This window comes from Carassius carassius, chromosome 47 (assembly GCF_963082965.1).
Source record: "Carassius carassius chromosome 47, fCarCar2.1, whole genome shotgun sequence".
Classification (NCBI taxonomy): domain Eukaryota; kingdom Metazoa; phylum Chordata; class Actinopteri; order Cypriniformes; family Cyprinidae; genus Carassius; species Carassius carassius.
In genome coordinates, this window is record NC_081801.1 from 24,298,795 (window position 1) to 24,315,999 (window position 17,205).

The 17,205-nt window shown below is 36.3% G+C and overlaps 2 protein-coding genes across 2 annotated transcripts; both read left to right on the forward strand.

The window, feature by feature from the left end:
• Positions 1 to 563: 563 nt before the first annotated feature.
• arsib (arylsulfatase family, member Ib) lies at positions 564 to 4,421 on the forward strand. Its single transcript, XM_059542527.1, has 2 exons — positions 564 to 1,680; positions 3,008 to 4,421. The coding sequence occupies exons 1-2, from the start codon at positions 1,331 to 1,333 to the stop codon at positions 4,410 to 4,412; spliced, it is 1,755 nt and encodes a 584-aa protein (XP_059398510.1). The 5' UTR covers positions 564 to 1,330; the 3' UTR covers positions 4,413 to 4,421.
• A 7,079-nt stretch (positions 4,422 to 11,500) lies between these two features.
• On the forward strand, positions 11,501 to 16,329 carry cdx1b (caudal type homeobox 1 b). The gene is made up of 3 exons (XM_059542132.1): positions 11,501 to 12,037; positions 13,875 to 14,023; positions 14,797 to 16,329. The coding sequence occupies exons 1-3, from the start codon at positions 11,623 to 11,625 to the stop codon at positions 14,992 to 14,994; spliced, it is 762 nt and encodes a 253-aa protein (XP_059398115.1). The 5' UTR covers positions 11,501 to 11,622; the 3' UTR covers positions 14,995 to 16,329.
• The last annotated feature ends 876 nt before the right edge of the window (positions 16,330 to 17,205 follow it).

Here is a 17,205-nt window from a genome sequence, read left to right on the forward strand (position 1 = left end):
CACTATTTGTCTTGCATTCTGTTTTTAATGAGCAGCATTTGTGAGATTTACCAGCATTCGTACATAATACTTAAATGAGAGTAGTAAAGTATACAACTTGCATTCAAGATCAATCCAATCTGTTTTACTGTCTTCCCAGTCCCAGTTTTAATTTCAGTTTTTTGGGGGGTGCTAATATATATATATATATATATATATATATATATATATATATGAATTAGGTAATTAACAATCAGGACATGTCCCAGGCACATCTTGCTTAATTTAATGCTTTTCCCATTCCACATGAAATTTTGTATCATCAAATTTCTTGGAGACTGCGAATATGTATTTTGATCTAAAGGGCCACTGTATGGTTATATGTGAGGTTTCAAGGACAAAAGTTTGGGATTCACTGATATATTTCACAAAACAAAGAGAAGTGTAACAATAATAATAAAACATGACAATGATCTGTTTTAATGCAGAAGTATGTTTCCCGTTATGGTTTTTGTACATTACTCTGTTGTTACAAACCCTACACCAGTTCTTTGGTAACACTTGATTTTAGTGTCCTTGTTGCATGTCACATGTAGTTACACAGTAATAACAGTAAATTATGCATAATTGCGTGCAATTTTCCTAATAGTAAAATGTTAATTATTCATTCTCAGTATTTAAATGTGCAATTAGGCCTACAGTAACCACTGACTTCCATAGTATGAAAAAAGGAAGTTAATGGCTACCGCCAACTGTTCAGATAGTAATATTTTTTTGTAATTGTCAATATATTCTTTTGTGCTCGACTGAAGAAAGAAACTCGTAGAGGTTTGGAACAATTTGAGAATGAGTAAATGATAGAAATCGCATTTTGGGTGAACGGTTCCTTTAAATGACTGATATATGCGGCCTGCACATACAAGGGAAGAAAAGCCATAAATATGCACAACGATGAAATCACACTCTGAACATTGTTTCAAATCTCAAGAGGCTTTGAGAGATAGACGATCGACTATTCAGTTCTTACCGCCTTCGTCATGATGGGGTTGGACTGTAGAAAAAGAAAGGAGGAGTCGTGGTTTTAATATAGAAAACATGTTTTTTTTTGTTGTTGTTTGTTTTTTCATTGTTGCCTATTATGTGTTACGAAATAAACGAATTACAGGCTTGTTTAAAAACGCCGATTTTTTTTTTGTGGGTGAATTGCACAATATGACCCATTTGTTGGTCAGTAGGGGAACATACCATTGGGGGGGGGGGGGGTTTGGCGACGCAACCCAGCAGTAGCAGCAGATCTTCATCGCCACGTCGCGCTGACAGCAAGAAAGAGAAGATTAATAGCCCGAAGCTGATGAGCACGCTCATAGAGTTGCCACTGCTTTTGAAGTATATGGCATTATTCGTGCTCTTCGGACTCCTCATCCTCAGTCCACAAACTTCTGCGTCTTGCAGTGACGCGAGGTCGAGCAGAGAAGACGCCGAGCGCTTTCGGGTTGAACAAGCTGCGCCTTTAGGACCCAAACGACCCCCACATATCATCTTCATACTGACAGATGACCAGGGTTTCAATGACATCGGATATCACAACAGACACATCCGCAGCCCGACGCTGGATAAGCTGGCTTCACAAGGAGTGCGCCTGGAGAACTACTATGTCCAGCCGCTGTGCACCCCGTCCCGCAGCCAGCTCATCACAGGCAGGTCATTCACCTCTCTGCCTTCGCACGATATGCAGTGTCAAAAGTTTTTCAAAAATAGCTTTCCACAAGCTGAGATAAATGCTAATATACAGATGGTGTGTAGGCTATATGTATAAACGCAATCATGACACAACAATGCAATTAAACAACATGAGATAAAATAAAACCCTAATAAACATAACTGATAGCAAAAACTATTTAAAAAACAGTTTTTGATATCAAATCTGAGCTGTAACGTAGGGAGTATATATATATATATATATATATATATATATATATATATATATGAGATCTGGAAGATATAGGTCAATTGATTTATGACCCTAAAACAAGCGGTCAGCATAGCTCACCCAAAAATGAAAATTTGCTTAAAGTTCACTCCCACTCAGGCCATCCAAGATGTAGATGAGTTTGTTTCTTCAACATAGTTGGAGAAATGTAGCATTCCATCACTTTCTCACCAGTGGATCGTCTGCAGTGAATGGGTGCCATCAGAATGAGAGTCCAAACAGCTGATTACATTATCCAAAAGTAATCCAATCCATCAGTTAACATCTCGTGAAGCCAAAAGCTGAAACTAATCCATTAAGGTGTTTTAACTTTAAATCATTGATTCAGGCTAAAATATGAGTCCATAATCTATAATAACACATCCTCTAGTCTAATGAAAAAGGCCTTGTTGTCCTCTCACATCAAAATCTATGATGATGCGTGAAATCTTGTGCATGTATGTGTTTTGATTGGACATTTGTTGTCATTTTTTTAAAGCTCTATGTTCCTGGAAAAGCTTTAGTCCTTTGCTGTTTTCCAAGACATCAGGGATTGATTTCCAATGGAACTGTGACAAATAAAGGGGAATAGGTCAAAAATGGATGTTGATCTAACACTTATTGTATTTGATAACAATAATATTCTCTGATCAATTGTGCAACATAAGGGGTCGTTCACACAGAGCACGTTTTTTCATTACAATGTATAATATGCGTATTATACATTGTTTTTCTATGTAAACACTCAGAAGCCAATCAGAAGACCCCTAAGACTGGGGCAAGTGTTGCAAGCTTTTGTACACAGTAACAAGTTGCATGGCAACTGTTTTATTTTACTGCAACATGGCAAAGGAGGCATTCTGCGCTATTCCTGAGTGCTACATCTCTCATTTTTAGTTGCAAAGATGTGTGAATGGCCCCTTAGGATCTTAGGATGTTTATACAGAAAGTATTGAGTCAGTTTTGAGTTCATAACAGGTGTAAGCAAGACCTTATTGTTTCAATTCATTTTTTGTCCTCTGTGTCTAAGCACTGGGAATTTATTTATGATTTCTTTAGATATCAAATTCACACTGGCCTCCAGCACTCCATCATCAGACCACGTCAACCCAGCTGCCTCCCTCTGGATGTGGTCACACTCCCTCAACGCTTACAGGAAGTCGGTTACTCCACTCACATGGTGGGGAAGTGGCATTTGGGCTTCTATCGGAAAGACTGTTTGCCCACACGTCGGGGATTTCAGAGCTACTTCGGTTCATTGACCGGCAGCGTAGACTATTATACATATGGCTCATGTGACGGCAAGTCATTGTGTGGCTTTGACCTCCACGAAGGTGAGTCAGTGGCATGGGGGAAAGCGGGGAAGTACTCAACTCACCTCTACACCCAAAGAGTGCGCAAAATCTTAGCAACACACGACTCAACCAGTCAGCCTCTTTTTATCTTCCTTTCCCTTCAGGCGGTGCATACACCTCTAAAGCCACCCAAAGAGTACATCTACCCATACCGCCGCATGGGCAATGTCCCCCGCAGGAAATACGCAGCCATGGTTTCTATCGTTGACGAGGCAGTCCGAAACATAACTTACGCGCTGCGAAAGTATGGCTTCTACCATAATAGCATCGTCATCTTCTCCACTGACAATGGAGCCCAGCCATTAACAGGGGGCAGTAACTGGCCTCTACGAGGGTGCAAGGGGACATATTGGGAAGGTGGCATTAGAGGGGTGGGTTTCGTGCACAGTCCCTTGATACGCCATCGAAGAAGGGTCAGCAGAGCCCTTATACACATCACTGACTGGTATCCAACTCTAGTTAGACTTGCTGGGGGCAATGTGTCGCAGCATCAGGGCTTAGACGGGTTTGATGTTTGGCCTACCATTAGTGAAGGAAAGGAATCCCCACGAATGGAAATTCTGCACAACATCGACCCTCTTTATAGGCGGAGTCAGGGCTCGTTGAAGGACGGCTATGGATTGTGGGACACCACCGTGCAAGCATCCATCAGAGTGGGCGACTGGAAGCTTTTGACGGGTGACCCTGGCCATGGGGATTGGGTGCCGCCCCAGATCCTTACAAACTTCCCTAGCAGCTGGTGGCACCTGGAGCGACAGATTGAAATAAAAAGACAATCAGTTTGGCTCTTCAATGTTACAGGCGACCCTTATGAACGGCATGACCTTGCAGCGCACAGGCCTGACGTCGTCAAGGAACTGCTAGCACGGCTAGTGTTTTACAATCGCACTGCAATACCTGTTCGCTACCCGCCAGATGATGCCCGCGCTAACCCCAGTTTGAATGGCGGTGCATGGAGACCTTGGGTGAACGACGACGAAAAGCAGGAAAACTGGGATGGAATTTATTACAAGAGAGGAAAGAATCGCAAAAGAAAGAAATGTAGGCTCTGCAAAGTACAATCGTTCTTCAAGAAGCTTAATTTAAAGATTATGTCAAAACAAATATAAGATTCTTCTGCTGTTTTACGGCTTTCCGTGTTTTCACTGTTATACACTGGGGGGTGCTATTACACATCTTCTGAACGAGTACAAAACCTCCCGAACAGAAACACACGACGAGGACGGAGAAACAAGCGCTCTCTCATGTAAACAGATGCACATCAGCAATAGACAGCATATAAATGAAAACTGCATAATGTTACAGAGTAAAATGTTGATCCAGGAAGTGGTATATGACTGTGCAAGCTTTGGAGGTGATGATGGAAGCGATTTACTGGATTTATTCTTTGATAATCATACTGAATATTATCCTGATGTAGTTTTTGATAAAAATGTGATTTCCTCACCCTTTTGCTCAAAAATATGCAATATGCAAACCTACCAATATTCAAGTGTTGATAAAAAAAAAGAATGCTTTAAGCTAGATTAAAACAGATTTTTTTTATGTATTGCATATTCAAATATTCATACAGCAAAATATACTGGAGGCTTTTAGTGAAAATCATCAAAATCGCTGGCGGTGGATTGCAACTTTTTAAAAAAGTGCTAGCGGGGAAAGAATTAAACCGAGGTTGATAGTTGTGTGGTATATATAACAAGTCGAAAAATACCAATATTTGTGTGAGCTTATAAAACTGCATGTATTATTATACTACAGTTGTACTGACAAATTCTGTTTACAGCAGTTTGATTGTCTTTTATTTCTTTTGAGCAAATAAAACGTCAAGTTAATGCAATGTTGCAACATTTGGTGAAATGATATGAACTGTGAAACTATTACAATGGTTAATTACAGTTATTAACAATGGTTTGAGCACCTGCAGACCTCTTATGTTTCAACTGTTTTTGCATCCTATTTGACTGTAATGTAAAATTCATATGGCTTGCTGCTGAGCACCAGGAGACCACGAAGAGACCAGCGCAGGACGTCATTACATTTCAACTCTATATTACAAGTACAAGCTGTTTGTTCAAGCTCATTGGATATTTCTTAACAAATGCCCAATAGCACTGGCATTGGTGGATGGATGATACGGTCTTCTTGGGGTCAGGTCAAATACCATTTAAGGACCTCATGTTGGAACTGTATGACCGTTCAAAGCTCTCCACAAACCAACCTCTGCCCACAAATGCATTCTGTGGAAGCATGAGACAAATCAGGGACGAGCAAACAACCTCTCTTTGTTGAATGGAGGAACACGAGAAGTGCTAATGTGCTCCTCCTTATTTTCATCAAATGATTGGTGATGGACAATAGACAGAAATGACTGTTCCGATTCTTTCGCCGTTACAGTTTAAAATTCAGTGGTGATGGAAAAATAATTTGTGCAGTTGTGTTCATATTTTATGTTTTATATATATATATATATATATATATATATAATGAAATATATGATTTTGAAATATGCCTCATTGTTTTTACACAGAAATATGGAGGATGTATCTGATGACCTCATTGGGTATTCAGTGCTTTGAGATATCTAGATAGTAGTACTGCCCCCTTGTGAAAAAGACAAACATTTTTTCATACCTTTAAATAGACTTATTATTACCAGTGTTGGGGTAAAGCATTACACGTAACTTAATCAGATTTTACTTTTTTTCAAGTAACTAGTAGAGTAACACATTACTTTTTAATTTACAAGAAAATATCTGAGTTACTTTTTCAAAAAAGTAACACCAGTTACTTTGTTTTCCTATTTATTGACTGGTGAGTCTCCTGTCCCCATATTGGGGGAAATCTGAAGTACAGAGGCGTTGTGTGCACTGTGTGAACATGATGTAGTTCTAGACTAAATGTTAATGCTAATTAATTCATCCCACTCACAAAAAAAAAAAAAATGGGTTTAGTATTCATCAAAATGAATTCAAACAGTGAAATGCAAACTGATGCAAACCTGCAATTATTGTTATTATATAATAATTATAATAATTATCTAATCCCATTTTATTAACTAGTGTCTTTGCTGCTGACCTTTGATGATCCAGTTCAACCATACTAATAAGCGAGAATGACGTTGGATAAACTAATCAATGTTTTATATTGCTGCAGAGTGTTGAATCTTCTCCTGTGTTCTACTGTACAGACGTGAATTTACTTTTCCTTCAGCCTGAGGTTTATTCATTACACTTTTTGGTGTGAAAGGGCTTCTATATTTGCTAGAAATAGAACTTCTTATATTAAAAACAATCAAGTCCTGCTCATATTTAAAAAGTAACAAGAAAGTAACGTAGCACATTACTTTCCATAAAAAGTAACTAAGTAATGTAATTAGTTACTTTTTTAGGGAGTAACGCAATATTGTAATGCATTACTTTTAATTGTCATTACACTTTAAATGAACAAAATGCAATGTTTTCAGACCCTTAACTGCATGCTGTTTACAATTAAATGAAAATGTATTATAGTTGAATTATATTAAAGGCAGTTAGAGGAACTAGAGTGCTTTTTGACCCACTTAAGTAAGAGTTCGGTACAGAAATTCATAATGACTTCTCTTCTAAATATGTCCTAAAGTACTAAATAATACTTTAATGTCATTTCTGTTACAGCTTGAAATGAGGGGTCACAGTTTCTGGTCCCCATTGATTTCTATAATATATATATATATAAATAAATAAACACAAACACACACACACACACACACACACACAGGGCCGCTGCCTAAGCAGGATTGTATTGTTGTGCCCCCCTTCCTCAAATATGATGACGAAAAAAAAAAACCTACTAGAGGGGTGAAAATAGAACTTTAATCAAATAAAAATGTTAATGAATAAATTGTATTATTTACAAATTTCAATTGTAGCTGTCGACATTTATGTTATATACATAAATGTTTGGTCAGTAGCCTAAACAAGGATGTGATTGTCCTGTAAGTGTAACAGCAGCAATCACATGGCATTCGGCTCCCTTTGCAGGCATTTGTAATAGCTTACATAAATTGTTTATTTTGTATTTGCCTGCATTATGTATTTTAACAGTGTTATTATTAACCAATCATTATTGCCTCATTGTTTTTTTACATAATGCATTTTAAGTCATTTTAAAAGCTATTGATGGCTTAGGTCTGTTTTTATAGCAACAACAACAACAAAATATTACAGTAAATTAATACTTCTTTGTAAATTATTATTTAAAGTAACAAAACTATGGTTAATTTGCAGTTACCATGGCTACAAGAACGATGATTTGTGGTGTTATTGTTAAAACCATGGGTCATTTTCATAAGGGAACCTGAAAAAAAAAAAAAAAAAAAAACTTTCACAGGAATGTGCCTAAAAGTGATTAACGGGCCTAGTTTTTACCTAAATGATTTATAATTTATTTTAATATATATTAAAAATGTATAAGGTGTGCATTGTAGCTGACACCTAAATGAACACATTACAGTTGTTTTTATGTCTGCAAGTCTTTCTCCTCAAATGCTATTGAGCTTCACATTTGCGTTTGAGCCCATGTGAGAAAGTAACATAATTTACATATGATTTACAGTTTATTTTAATAAATATCAAACATTCAATTCAATTGTGCATTAGCTGACACCTAGATGAACAATTACTGTTGTTTTTATCAATCAATCAATCTTTTATTACAGACTCAAGGTCCAAATTAAAAAAACAAACACACAACAACCAAGACAATAGGACAACATATACAACCCACACAATAAAAAGTTACAAAATGCAACAATACCAATGTCTCCACAGCTATGACTGATACCGTGTAGTACTAGCCCTTATATTTGATAGACCCACAATAATCTCATTTTTTTAATCATTTAGCAGGCAGATAAATCTATACATAAGAATTCGTAACAGTGCTTTAAAAGTGATTACTCTAGCACTCACAAACATTTCACTTGCACTATGCCATCTAGGTCTCTTTAGTAAAATTCTCATAAGCTACCTGCAGCTTCTGTAAACTAGATGTCCCTAAACTTGAGATTTTTTTTTTTTTTTTTTTTTTTTTTTTTTTTTTGCTTTCTGTGGTTTTCTTTTCTCTGCGCCGGATTGCTGATGTCCTTTACCCGGGCATAGATGTCCATCCATGAATTGTGAACATTCAGCCGCAAACATGAGGCGCGAGCGCGGATGGGAAATGGCGTAAGGTTTTTTTGTTGTTGTTGTTGTTTTTTTTGAGCAACTGGGATGGTGCCCCCTCTGGGAGTTGGTGCCCTACGCAGACTGCTTACATTGCGTGTAGGGAGGGGCGGTACTTTGTGTATATATATCACAAACACACACTCACACAAATGGATGAATGTTGGTAATCAAATATTTGCTGGTAGCCTTTGACTTCCATTGTACTGAAAAAAAGGAATATATATAGCAAATATTTGATTACCAACATTCATCCATTTGTGTGAGTGTGTATGTTATCCTATCCTGAATATAGGAAATTTAAAACTGAAAATTTATTTATCAGGAATGTAAAAATTCTGAAAATGTTCTGTGAGGGGTAGGAAATATGGTAAGAAAATACGATTTGTACAGTATACAAACAATAGAGAGAGTCCCCACAAGGACAGTGTGTGTGTGTGTGTGTGTGTGTGTGTGTGTGATAAAATGTAAATAGGGCTATGGAAATTGTTTATAGAGTTGTATATATTATGTACACAAAAGCGAACTAAATACAAATCAGTGAATTCTGTTTATTTTATTTATTTATTTTTAATTTTAATTTATTTATTTATTTATTTATTTCATTTTTGGCATGTTTGCATTCATTTTGCGTTTATTTATAATGCTGTTAATTTACTTATTATTATGCATTTATTAAAATATTTGTATGCATTTATTCAGTACAGTTTTTACCTGACTACCCTTCGTGGTTTAAACGACGACATGCTTTCTCCTCGAGTTATTATCAATCATCAGCGTTACTTTAGCTCTGTTTAGGTCGTTTTGAGCTTCCACAGGTGTAGAAAATACACAATTTACACTGTACAAAAAATAAATAATAATTATATAATTGTAATCAACATTGAATGTCATATTTGTTAATAGATTCTTATTCATATTAATATGCTTGATTTGTAATTCATATGAACCATCACATCAGAGCTGTCCGTCGATGACAATATTCTCTGAAGATTTATTTTTTATTTTATTTTTTTCAAACACAAGGAAGTCACACTTGGATGTGAAATGTAACCCCACACATCTAAATCCTCTCAGGTCGCTTTGAAACCTTGTTCTCCTTCCGAACCGATCCAAAATCGATTGCATTATTCTGTTTCCTCGAGGTCTTTTACTTTGGATCTGAGAAACTGTTTATTTACTGCTGTGCCTAATGGACTGTAAAGTGTTTGCACGGTTTTCAGATGGTGACATTAACATAAATGGCATGTCAATCTTAGAGTTGGCAATGCATGAGTCAAATATATGGACAAACTCATATCTCTCCGCAAAGAGAAATGACTGAATCCTGAAGAACAGCTTGATGAAGAGCTTGATACATCGTGTGTAATATTAAGTAACTCATCTTAAGATATAGATCAATAAAGGTTAAACACAATAAAAATATGTAAACCACTCAAAATGTAATAAAGTGTCTTCCATGTTGTTATCTTATCAATAGGCCACCGTTTTCAAGCCGAACAGTGGAATAAAAGCTACTATACGATTATAAAATTATTAGCCCACAAACACACACTTATTTGTCTTTACAACATGAACACAATCAATCATAAATATTATTGATCAGCAGTGCATATTACGTATACAATTTAAAATATCAGCTTCACGACGTCACATAGCTATTTCAACACGGTTCACATCAGTTCAATATAAAATAAATAAATAAATAAAATAAAAAAGTTGTATATAATCAGTGTTGTCTAAAAATGTACGTTTAAATCATGCATACTCTGTAGAATTTGTAATTATTATTTTACCACCACGATCTATGCCTTGTAGCCTACGCATAGACATTGCTCTTTGTTTTGAACCAACTGATAATCGAATGTCGTGTGTTATGTTCACTAATATAAAATTATTTCGATTGCAAGAATAATGTTCTGGAAAAAATTAGGCAAAAAATTGGTAGTTTTGTTTGCCATCATAAGATAAAAAATACAGTGACACTGAAACTGCGTTGTATTACGCCACAGTATTACAGTCCATGTCATTAAATCATAAAATATTATACAAATGCATTTGGGCTATTTTTATATGTAAAATGATAATAGCACAAATGGCAAAATGTAAGGCCACATAAGAATTGTTGTTCTTGATTATTATTTTCTCCTGCAATGTTTCCAATAAAAAATACAAATGCAAAAATAGCACTGAACTAATCAAAATAAATGTATTACAACTCATGAAAACAAAATTAAGAATAACTTGAACTTGAAGTAAAATCTAAACAAACACGCTGACATTTTTAAACAATATAATTTTAACAACAGCCGAATTTACCTTAAACATAGATATACATAATTCATTGTAAAATAACACACACCCCCCCCCCCCCCCCCACACACACACACACAGGACACAACTCTGTATAATGACATGGGTATGACACAGGTATTACAAGGAGAGGGTGACTTGTGAGGACATGACCCATGTCCCCATTTTTCAAAACGGTTATATAAGCGTTTATTTATTGGACTTGTATTTTTATGTAAAATTACAGAATTATTATTATTATTATTATTTTTTTGAGAAAGTAAAAATACACAAAGTTTCCTGTGAGGGTTAGGTGTAGGGTTGGTGAAGGGCCATAGAATATACAGTTTGTACAGTAATAAAACCATTACACCTATGGGATGAACACACTTTTCACAAAAACAAACGTGTGTGTGTGTCTGTGTGTCCGCCAGTAATGAACTAAATCATATTTTAATTTTTAAAACGTTTATTATAGCCTACTGTAGATTTGCACGTGTTGTCTTTTCAAAATTGCATTGCATTTTTGCATTTGCACGTGGGCCTGCACTAATTTCATAGGTTGCCTAAACATTCTGAATGGCATTCTATCGAGGGCCTCTGTGAATTGGAACATCACCAAGACAAGGTTTCGATACCGTGGGAGGGTGATTATCATGATCATAAAAGTGACGTCAACGACGCAACCTTTAGCAGCCACCGAGGCTGAGGGTTCAGAGAATCTGGCCAGGGAGAGGAGCCGTCAGGTTATAGGGAAACCTGGGTCTAAGGAGCCAAGATCAACTGTTTGGGTGCATAGTATGCACTGGAGTCATCAGGCGGGAAAATGTACGTGAGTTATCTCTTGGAGAAGGACACCAGTATGTACCCGAATTCCGTAAGACACTCAAGCCTAAACCTGAACCCTCAGAATTTTGTCCCCACACCTCCTCAGTATCCAGACTTCACAGGATACCATCACGTCCCTGGAATTCCCAGCGACCCTCACCACAGCCAGACAGGAGCCTGGAATCCCGCGTACCCTCCTCCGCGAGAGGAATGGACACCTTACGGGCCGGGAACTGGAGCTTCGACCTCGAGCACTGGTCAGCTGGGCTTCAGTCCTCCAGAGTTTTCATCTGTTCAAGCGTCCGGCCTTCTCCCATCCTCCATAAACACATCAGTCGGTCAGCTGTCGCCCAACTCACAGAGACGGAACCCCTACGACTGGATGCGTCGGAGCGCGCCGCCGCCAAACTCAGGTGCCTTACTTTAAACCTCTATAAACGTAAAAAATAAAAATAAAAAATAAAATAAAAAAGTTTATTATATTTTGAAAAATATAATCTAATAATTATTATAGAGAGTAATAACTATCGTAATCGCAAAAAAGAAAAAAGAAAGAAAAAAAAGGCCTGTGTTGTAGGTATATGCCTCGGGAAAACTACTGCTAATCCCGGTCTCGTAATAGTTAGGAAGAAAACTTTCCTGTTTCACGCGTTTGTCATGCTAATATAGTGATTTGTGTGAGTTTCTTTACTTTGATGTAACTCTTTGTTCTTTTTTGCCTGGATGCCGCGAAGTTGTTGAATACACGGATGCGCATGTGCAATTAACATTTAATAGCTAGTAAAACAGCAGAAAGTGAAAAAATATAGAAAAATAAAAAAAGAGATAATTTAAAAGATTAATTATTCATAGGATCTTTTTGTTTGTTGTTTGTTTTTGTTTATAAAAACAACACAATGTGTAACAGAATGAAAGCTCACCTTGCTCACAGGATTTGGAAGAAATGTCAGCAAACACGCAGTTAAAGCTTAAATTAAATATTACTGATTTTAAAAAAAATTACAAAAAAAATAAGAATAAATTATGTTTACATGTACAGTTGGGCCTTATATTTACACCCACCAATGATATTTGTAATTAGTGCAATTACTGTAAAAAATAAATTAATAATAATAAACTTTGATGTTTGATATTGTTAATAAGGTATTTTATCCCAGCTCAGGAGCCTTTATATTATGACTGGAACATGAAGAAACAATTAACTGTGAGTTCTTCCTCATATGAATGCCATACCATGACATAATATGCAAGTTGGAGAAATTGTTGCAAATTTAGTTTAGCTTTAGCTTTATAGGCTTAATACATATGAAAAATACATATGCCATTAAATTAGAATCTTGATGCAATTCCTCAAGACTTAAATTTTAATTACCACACATTAAAATACAACTCAGTCTCCAGACTTTCTCATTGAAAAAAGTCTGGAGCCAAGCCTAAAATGATGTCTTATTAGCTCATTATTATTTTACTCAGATGCATTTTATATAACATGATTCAATACCTGGCTTTTTAAATGGAGGACTGTGAGAGTTGCTTTTCTGGGTTAATGATACCAAGAGATTATGGCCTGAAGATGCTGTGGTGGAGAAGCCTAATTATCTGGAGTTCCTCCCTCTGTGGCGGTTGCCCTAGACAGACGCTGTCCTAACTGTGCCGCTCATGTTTTAATATTTAACTTGTGGCCACTTAAGTCCCCTCTTGCCGCTGACAGGGTAAACCGAGTTTGAAATATGGAGACACGATTCCAAAGACCTTCATAACATGGACATCTTGGTATTTAATATATGTGTGCTTTTGACGATTGGCTTGATTAAGGGAGCAAACACAGTTACTTTTTAATAGAAAAGATAAATACATAATGACATTAACTAAAAAAAATGACTCTTTATTTCTATCACATTATCATTAATCATAGTCAGTTTGATTTGTTTAGCAGTTCTCAAAATACATATTGTTAGCTTTACAAAAAAAAAAAGTATATATATATATCTTTTTTTTTCAGTGGAAAAAAAGGGAAAATAGCATTTAAAGGGACCAGATTTACATTAAATATGCCAAACTATTTTTTGCTAAATAATAAAGTACACTAAAATTATTCTTCTGTCATGTGATGAAATACTCATCTACACGTGAAAAGGAAAGGGTTGTATAGAAAATACTTCTCAAAAGCACTGATTCACAATGATTTGTTTAAAATTGACTCGACTCTTAATTAATCTTTTTTTTTTTGTTATGCCTTTTGTCTTTTAGGGGGGAAAACCAGAACAAAAGACAAATATCGGGTAGTGTACACGGATCATCAGCGACTGGAGCTGGAGAAAGAGTTTCATTACAGCCGTTACATCACAATAAGAAGAAAGGCAGAACTGGCGACCGCACTCAGTCTGTCAGAGAGACAGGTCAGCTGCTCTAATACTGTCCACAATTTCTTAGAAAACATATTTTTCATCTTTACTCTAAAGGTTCCAAAAGGGGAGTTTGCAGTGATGCCACAAAACAATTCCCCCAAAAACATTTCATTCAACAGTTCTTAAAAAGAAAAAATGTTTCTCTTAATATGAAGAACATTTTAAGTTTTCCACTATAAAGAAAATTATGTTGAATGGAAAGGTTCCGTGGATGTTAAAAGTCTTTAATGCACTCTTAAAAACAAAGGTTCTTTTTTGGAATTTATGGTTTCATGAAGAACCTTTTTAATGTAGAATTGGTTGTTCATGCTGTAAAAAGGTTCTTTATTGGCATCTTTGGTTCCACGAAGAACCTTTAACATCTTTGAGACACTAGGGGTTCCAAAAGATGTTTTGGGTTCCCTAAAGAACCTTTTTCCATTATGATCCTTTATAAAATCTTTGTGGAATGGAAAGTTTCCATGGATGTGAAACACAGAACCACAGATGTCAATAAATTAGGTTTTATTTTTAAGAATGTACACTTTCATTCCACAAATAATGGAGAAATGGTTCTTTTAAGAACTGTTCACCAAGATTCTTTCGGGAACCAAAAATGGTTCTTATATGGCTTCACTGTGACCCCCCCCCCCCCCCCAGGTAATCTTTAAAGCTGATTGCGATCAGTGGTATGTAATGCAGTGTAGATGAAATATGCAACTTTTACCTTAATAAATGTAAATGAAAATGTTTTTCAGTTAACTTATATAGCGTGCTGTTGACAGGTGAAGATCTGGTTCCAGAACCGGCGTGCTAAAGAGAGGAAAGTCAATAAAAAGAAAATGCAACAGCCGCAGCCGGCATCCACGACCACACCGACCCCCCCTGGATCAGCTCTGCCTGGCAATGTTGCAATGGTGACCAGCAGCAGCGGTGGCCTGGTATCACCATCCATGCCAATGACTATCAAAGAAGAGTACTGAAGTTTATACAGAGCCCTTTTACACTTTTACACACAGGGTACTTTCAAATCAACTCACCATGAATGGAGCAACCGTGACAAAGACTGAAATAAAAAGTAGTCCATTGAAAAATAATGCAGCAACATTCTGAAATGGATGAGAAAAACGTTGTGTTTTTCCTCTGGTCGTGTCGGTTTCTTTATTCTAATACTTTATTCCTGCTGGTGTTATGCTCATCACTGTAAACTTTAATATGTTTTGAGATTGTGAAAGTGAATTAAAAAAAAAAGTGTACTTCTTAAGTGATTTGTATGAATAAAATAAATGTTTTATCGTGGCAAATCGATTCATTCCAGACTTGCCATGGAGAAACCATCCATTTTCATATCTGTTCAACTGTGTCTTCCCTCAGATATCAGAAACAGCAGTTTGTGTCCAGCATTGATTTGTCAGCTTTATTGAAGGTGTTTCCATTTTCACCCAGAGTGCTACTGCTCTGTGTAAAGCATTGAGGAAAATGTCAGATGTGTTTTATCTGCACTTCATCGAAATGGAGAAGCGCAGGAGAACAACGACTAGCGTGTGAGTGAATAGACAGCACTAGAACAGGAGCTGGTGCTGTTTGCACAGTGTAACGGCATCGCTGGATAAGAGACGAGTGCACGCTGAGAAACTGTGAGCTATTTCATTATCAAGCACACTCTGGACTCTCTTATCATCGGTGGGACAGAGAAGCTCAGCTTGACGGGCAGCACATATCTCCTCTATACAGCGCCGCTGCAGCAGGACCTGTTTTATGACCACGTTAACAAAGCCAGGGTGTGGCGTCCAAAGGCCGAGGCGAAGGGACTGTTGAGCAAACAATATGCATCTGTCTGCGAACTTGATGTGTAGTGTCCATATGTCCATCTTCATCTTTGTGAACGGTATATTTAGGTTAGAGAAGATACTGTGATCAGTCTTTAGCTCATCATGGCCATGCTTCAGAAATAGACTTTATATTCTGTCGGACACAGAGTGAATTATCTTATCTTAAAACGATGGCACATTTCATTAATGTGCTAACGCATATAGGAGCAGAATAACTGGGCTTTGCTATGTACCTCTGTGTATATCATTTATATACAACTATTTTTTTTATATGCAAAATTAAATACTGTGATAACACGTGAAGTTGAAGTGAAATCATGAACTTGAACTTTTGTTAAATAATATTGACATAGTGATGGCACTAAATTATTCAAGGTACGAAACCAATATATTGTGAGTCCTCAAAGTGAAAATTTAACAATTTTATCCATACGAGACAAATGTAGCGGCATTGCACGTGTCTTTGAAAGTATTCTGTTTAATAAAGAGGCTTTAATGATTCTTTAGCTCTGTCTTGTTACCTTGTATTGTCCCATTTTTCTTTATCATTGCTCTATTTCTGGTAAGAGGAGAATTGTAAACACAAGCTTGCTGATAGCTGCCTCTGAGGTCATAAAGTTTATTGGGGGGATATTGTAAAAATATTCTCACCGCCGTAACAAAAACATGTGGATGATGTCCTACATATGTAATTCGTTATGAAGTTCAAAGAGAACTTTTTATTAGGAAGTCCAAATACAAGTTATAATTCTTGACACTTAAAAATACAAGCTGAATGTGTGTCTAAATTATTCAGATGGAAGAGGAAACCCTGTGATTGATTAAAAAGGCTAAATTGGTTAACATCGAATGATACCACTGATTCCTTGCAGACCTAGTTGAAGTTGAAGATCTTATTTTTTTTATGTGTGCTCTAGCTACTTTTTTTATGTGTGCTATTTAACAAAATAATCACTAGATAGTTAATTAGGGTAAATAGTGTAAAACAAGGTATACCCTTGTCTATCTTCACAAACACTAAACAAACTCTTTACCCGTCCAGCTGCTTATTTACGAGGCTATTGTATCATAAACTTTCAATTACAATAGTTATACCCACTAATAATCTCTATAATTGCGAGAATAATTCTACATAAACACTGGAGCTGTAAAGCAATGATTCTAGTGACTCTCTATAAATAGCAGATATGGTTAAGTGCATATGACACCTTTTCATTGAACCCAGAGGAATTTACTCACATACTCAAAAATACCTGTGCTGGCCATGGTTTTTATAAAAAAAAAAAAAAAATTTAACTAATGCTTATTATTATCAAACAAAAACCTATACAAGCACTTGATTTAACAGTTATATAATTTTTA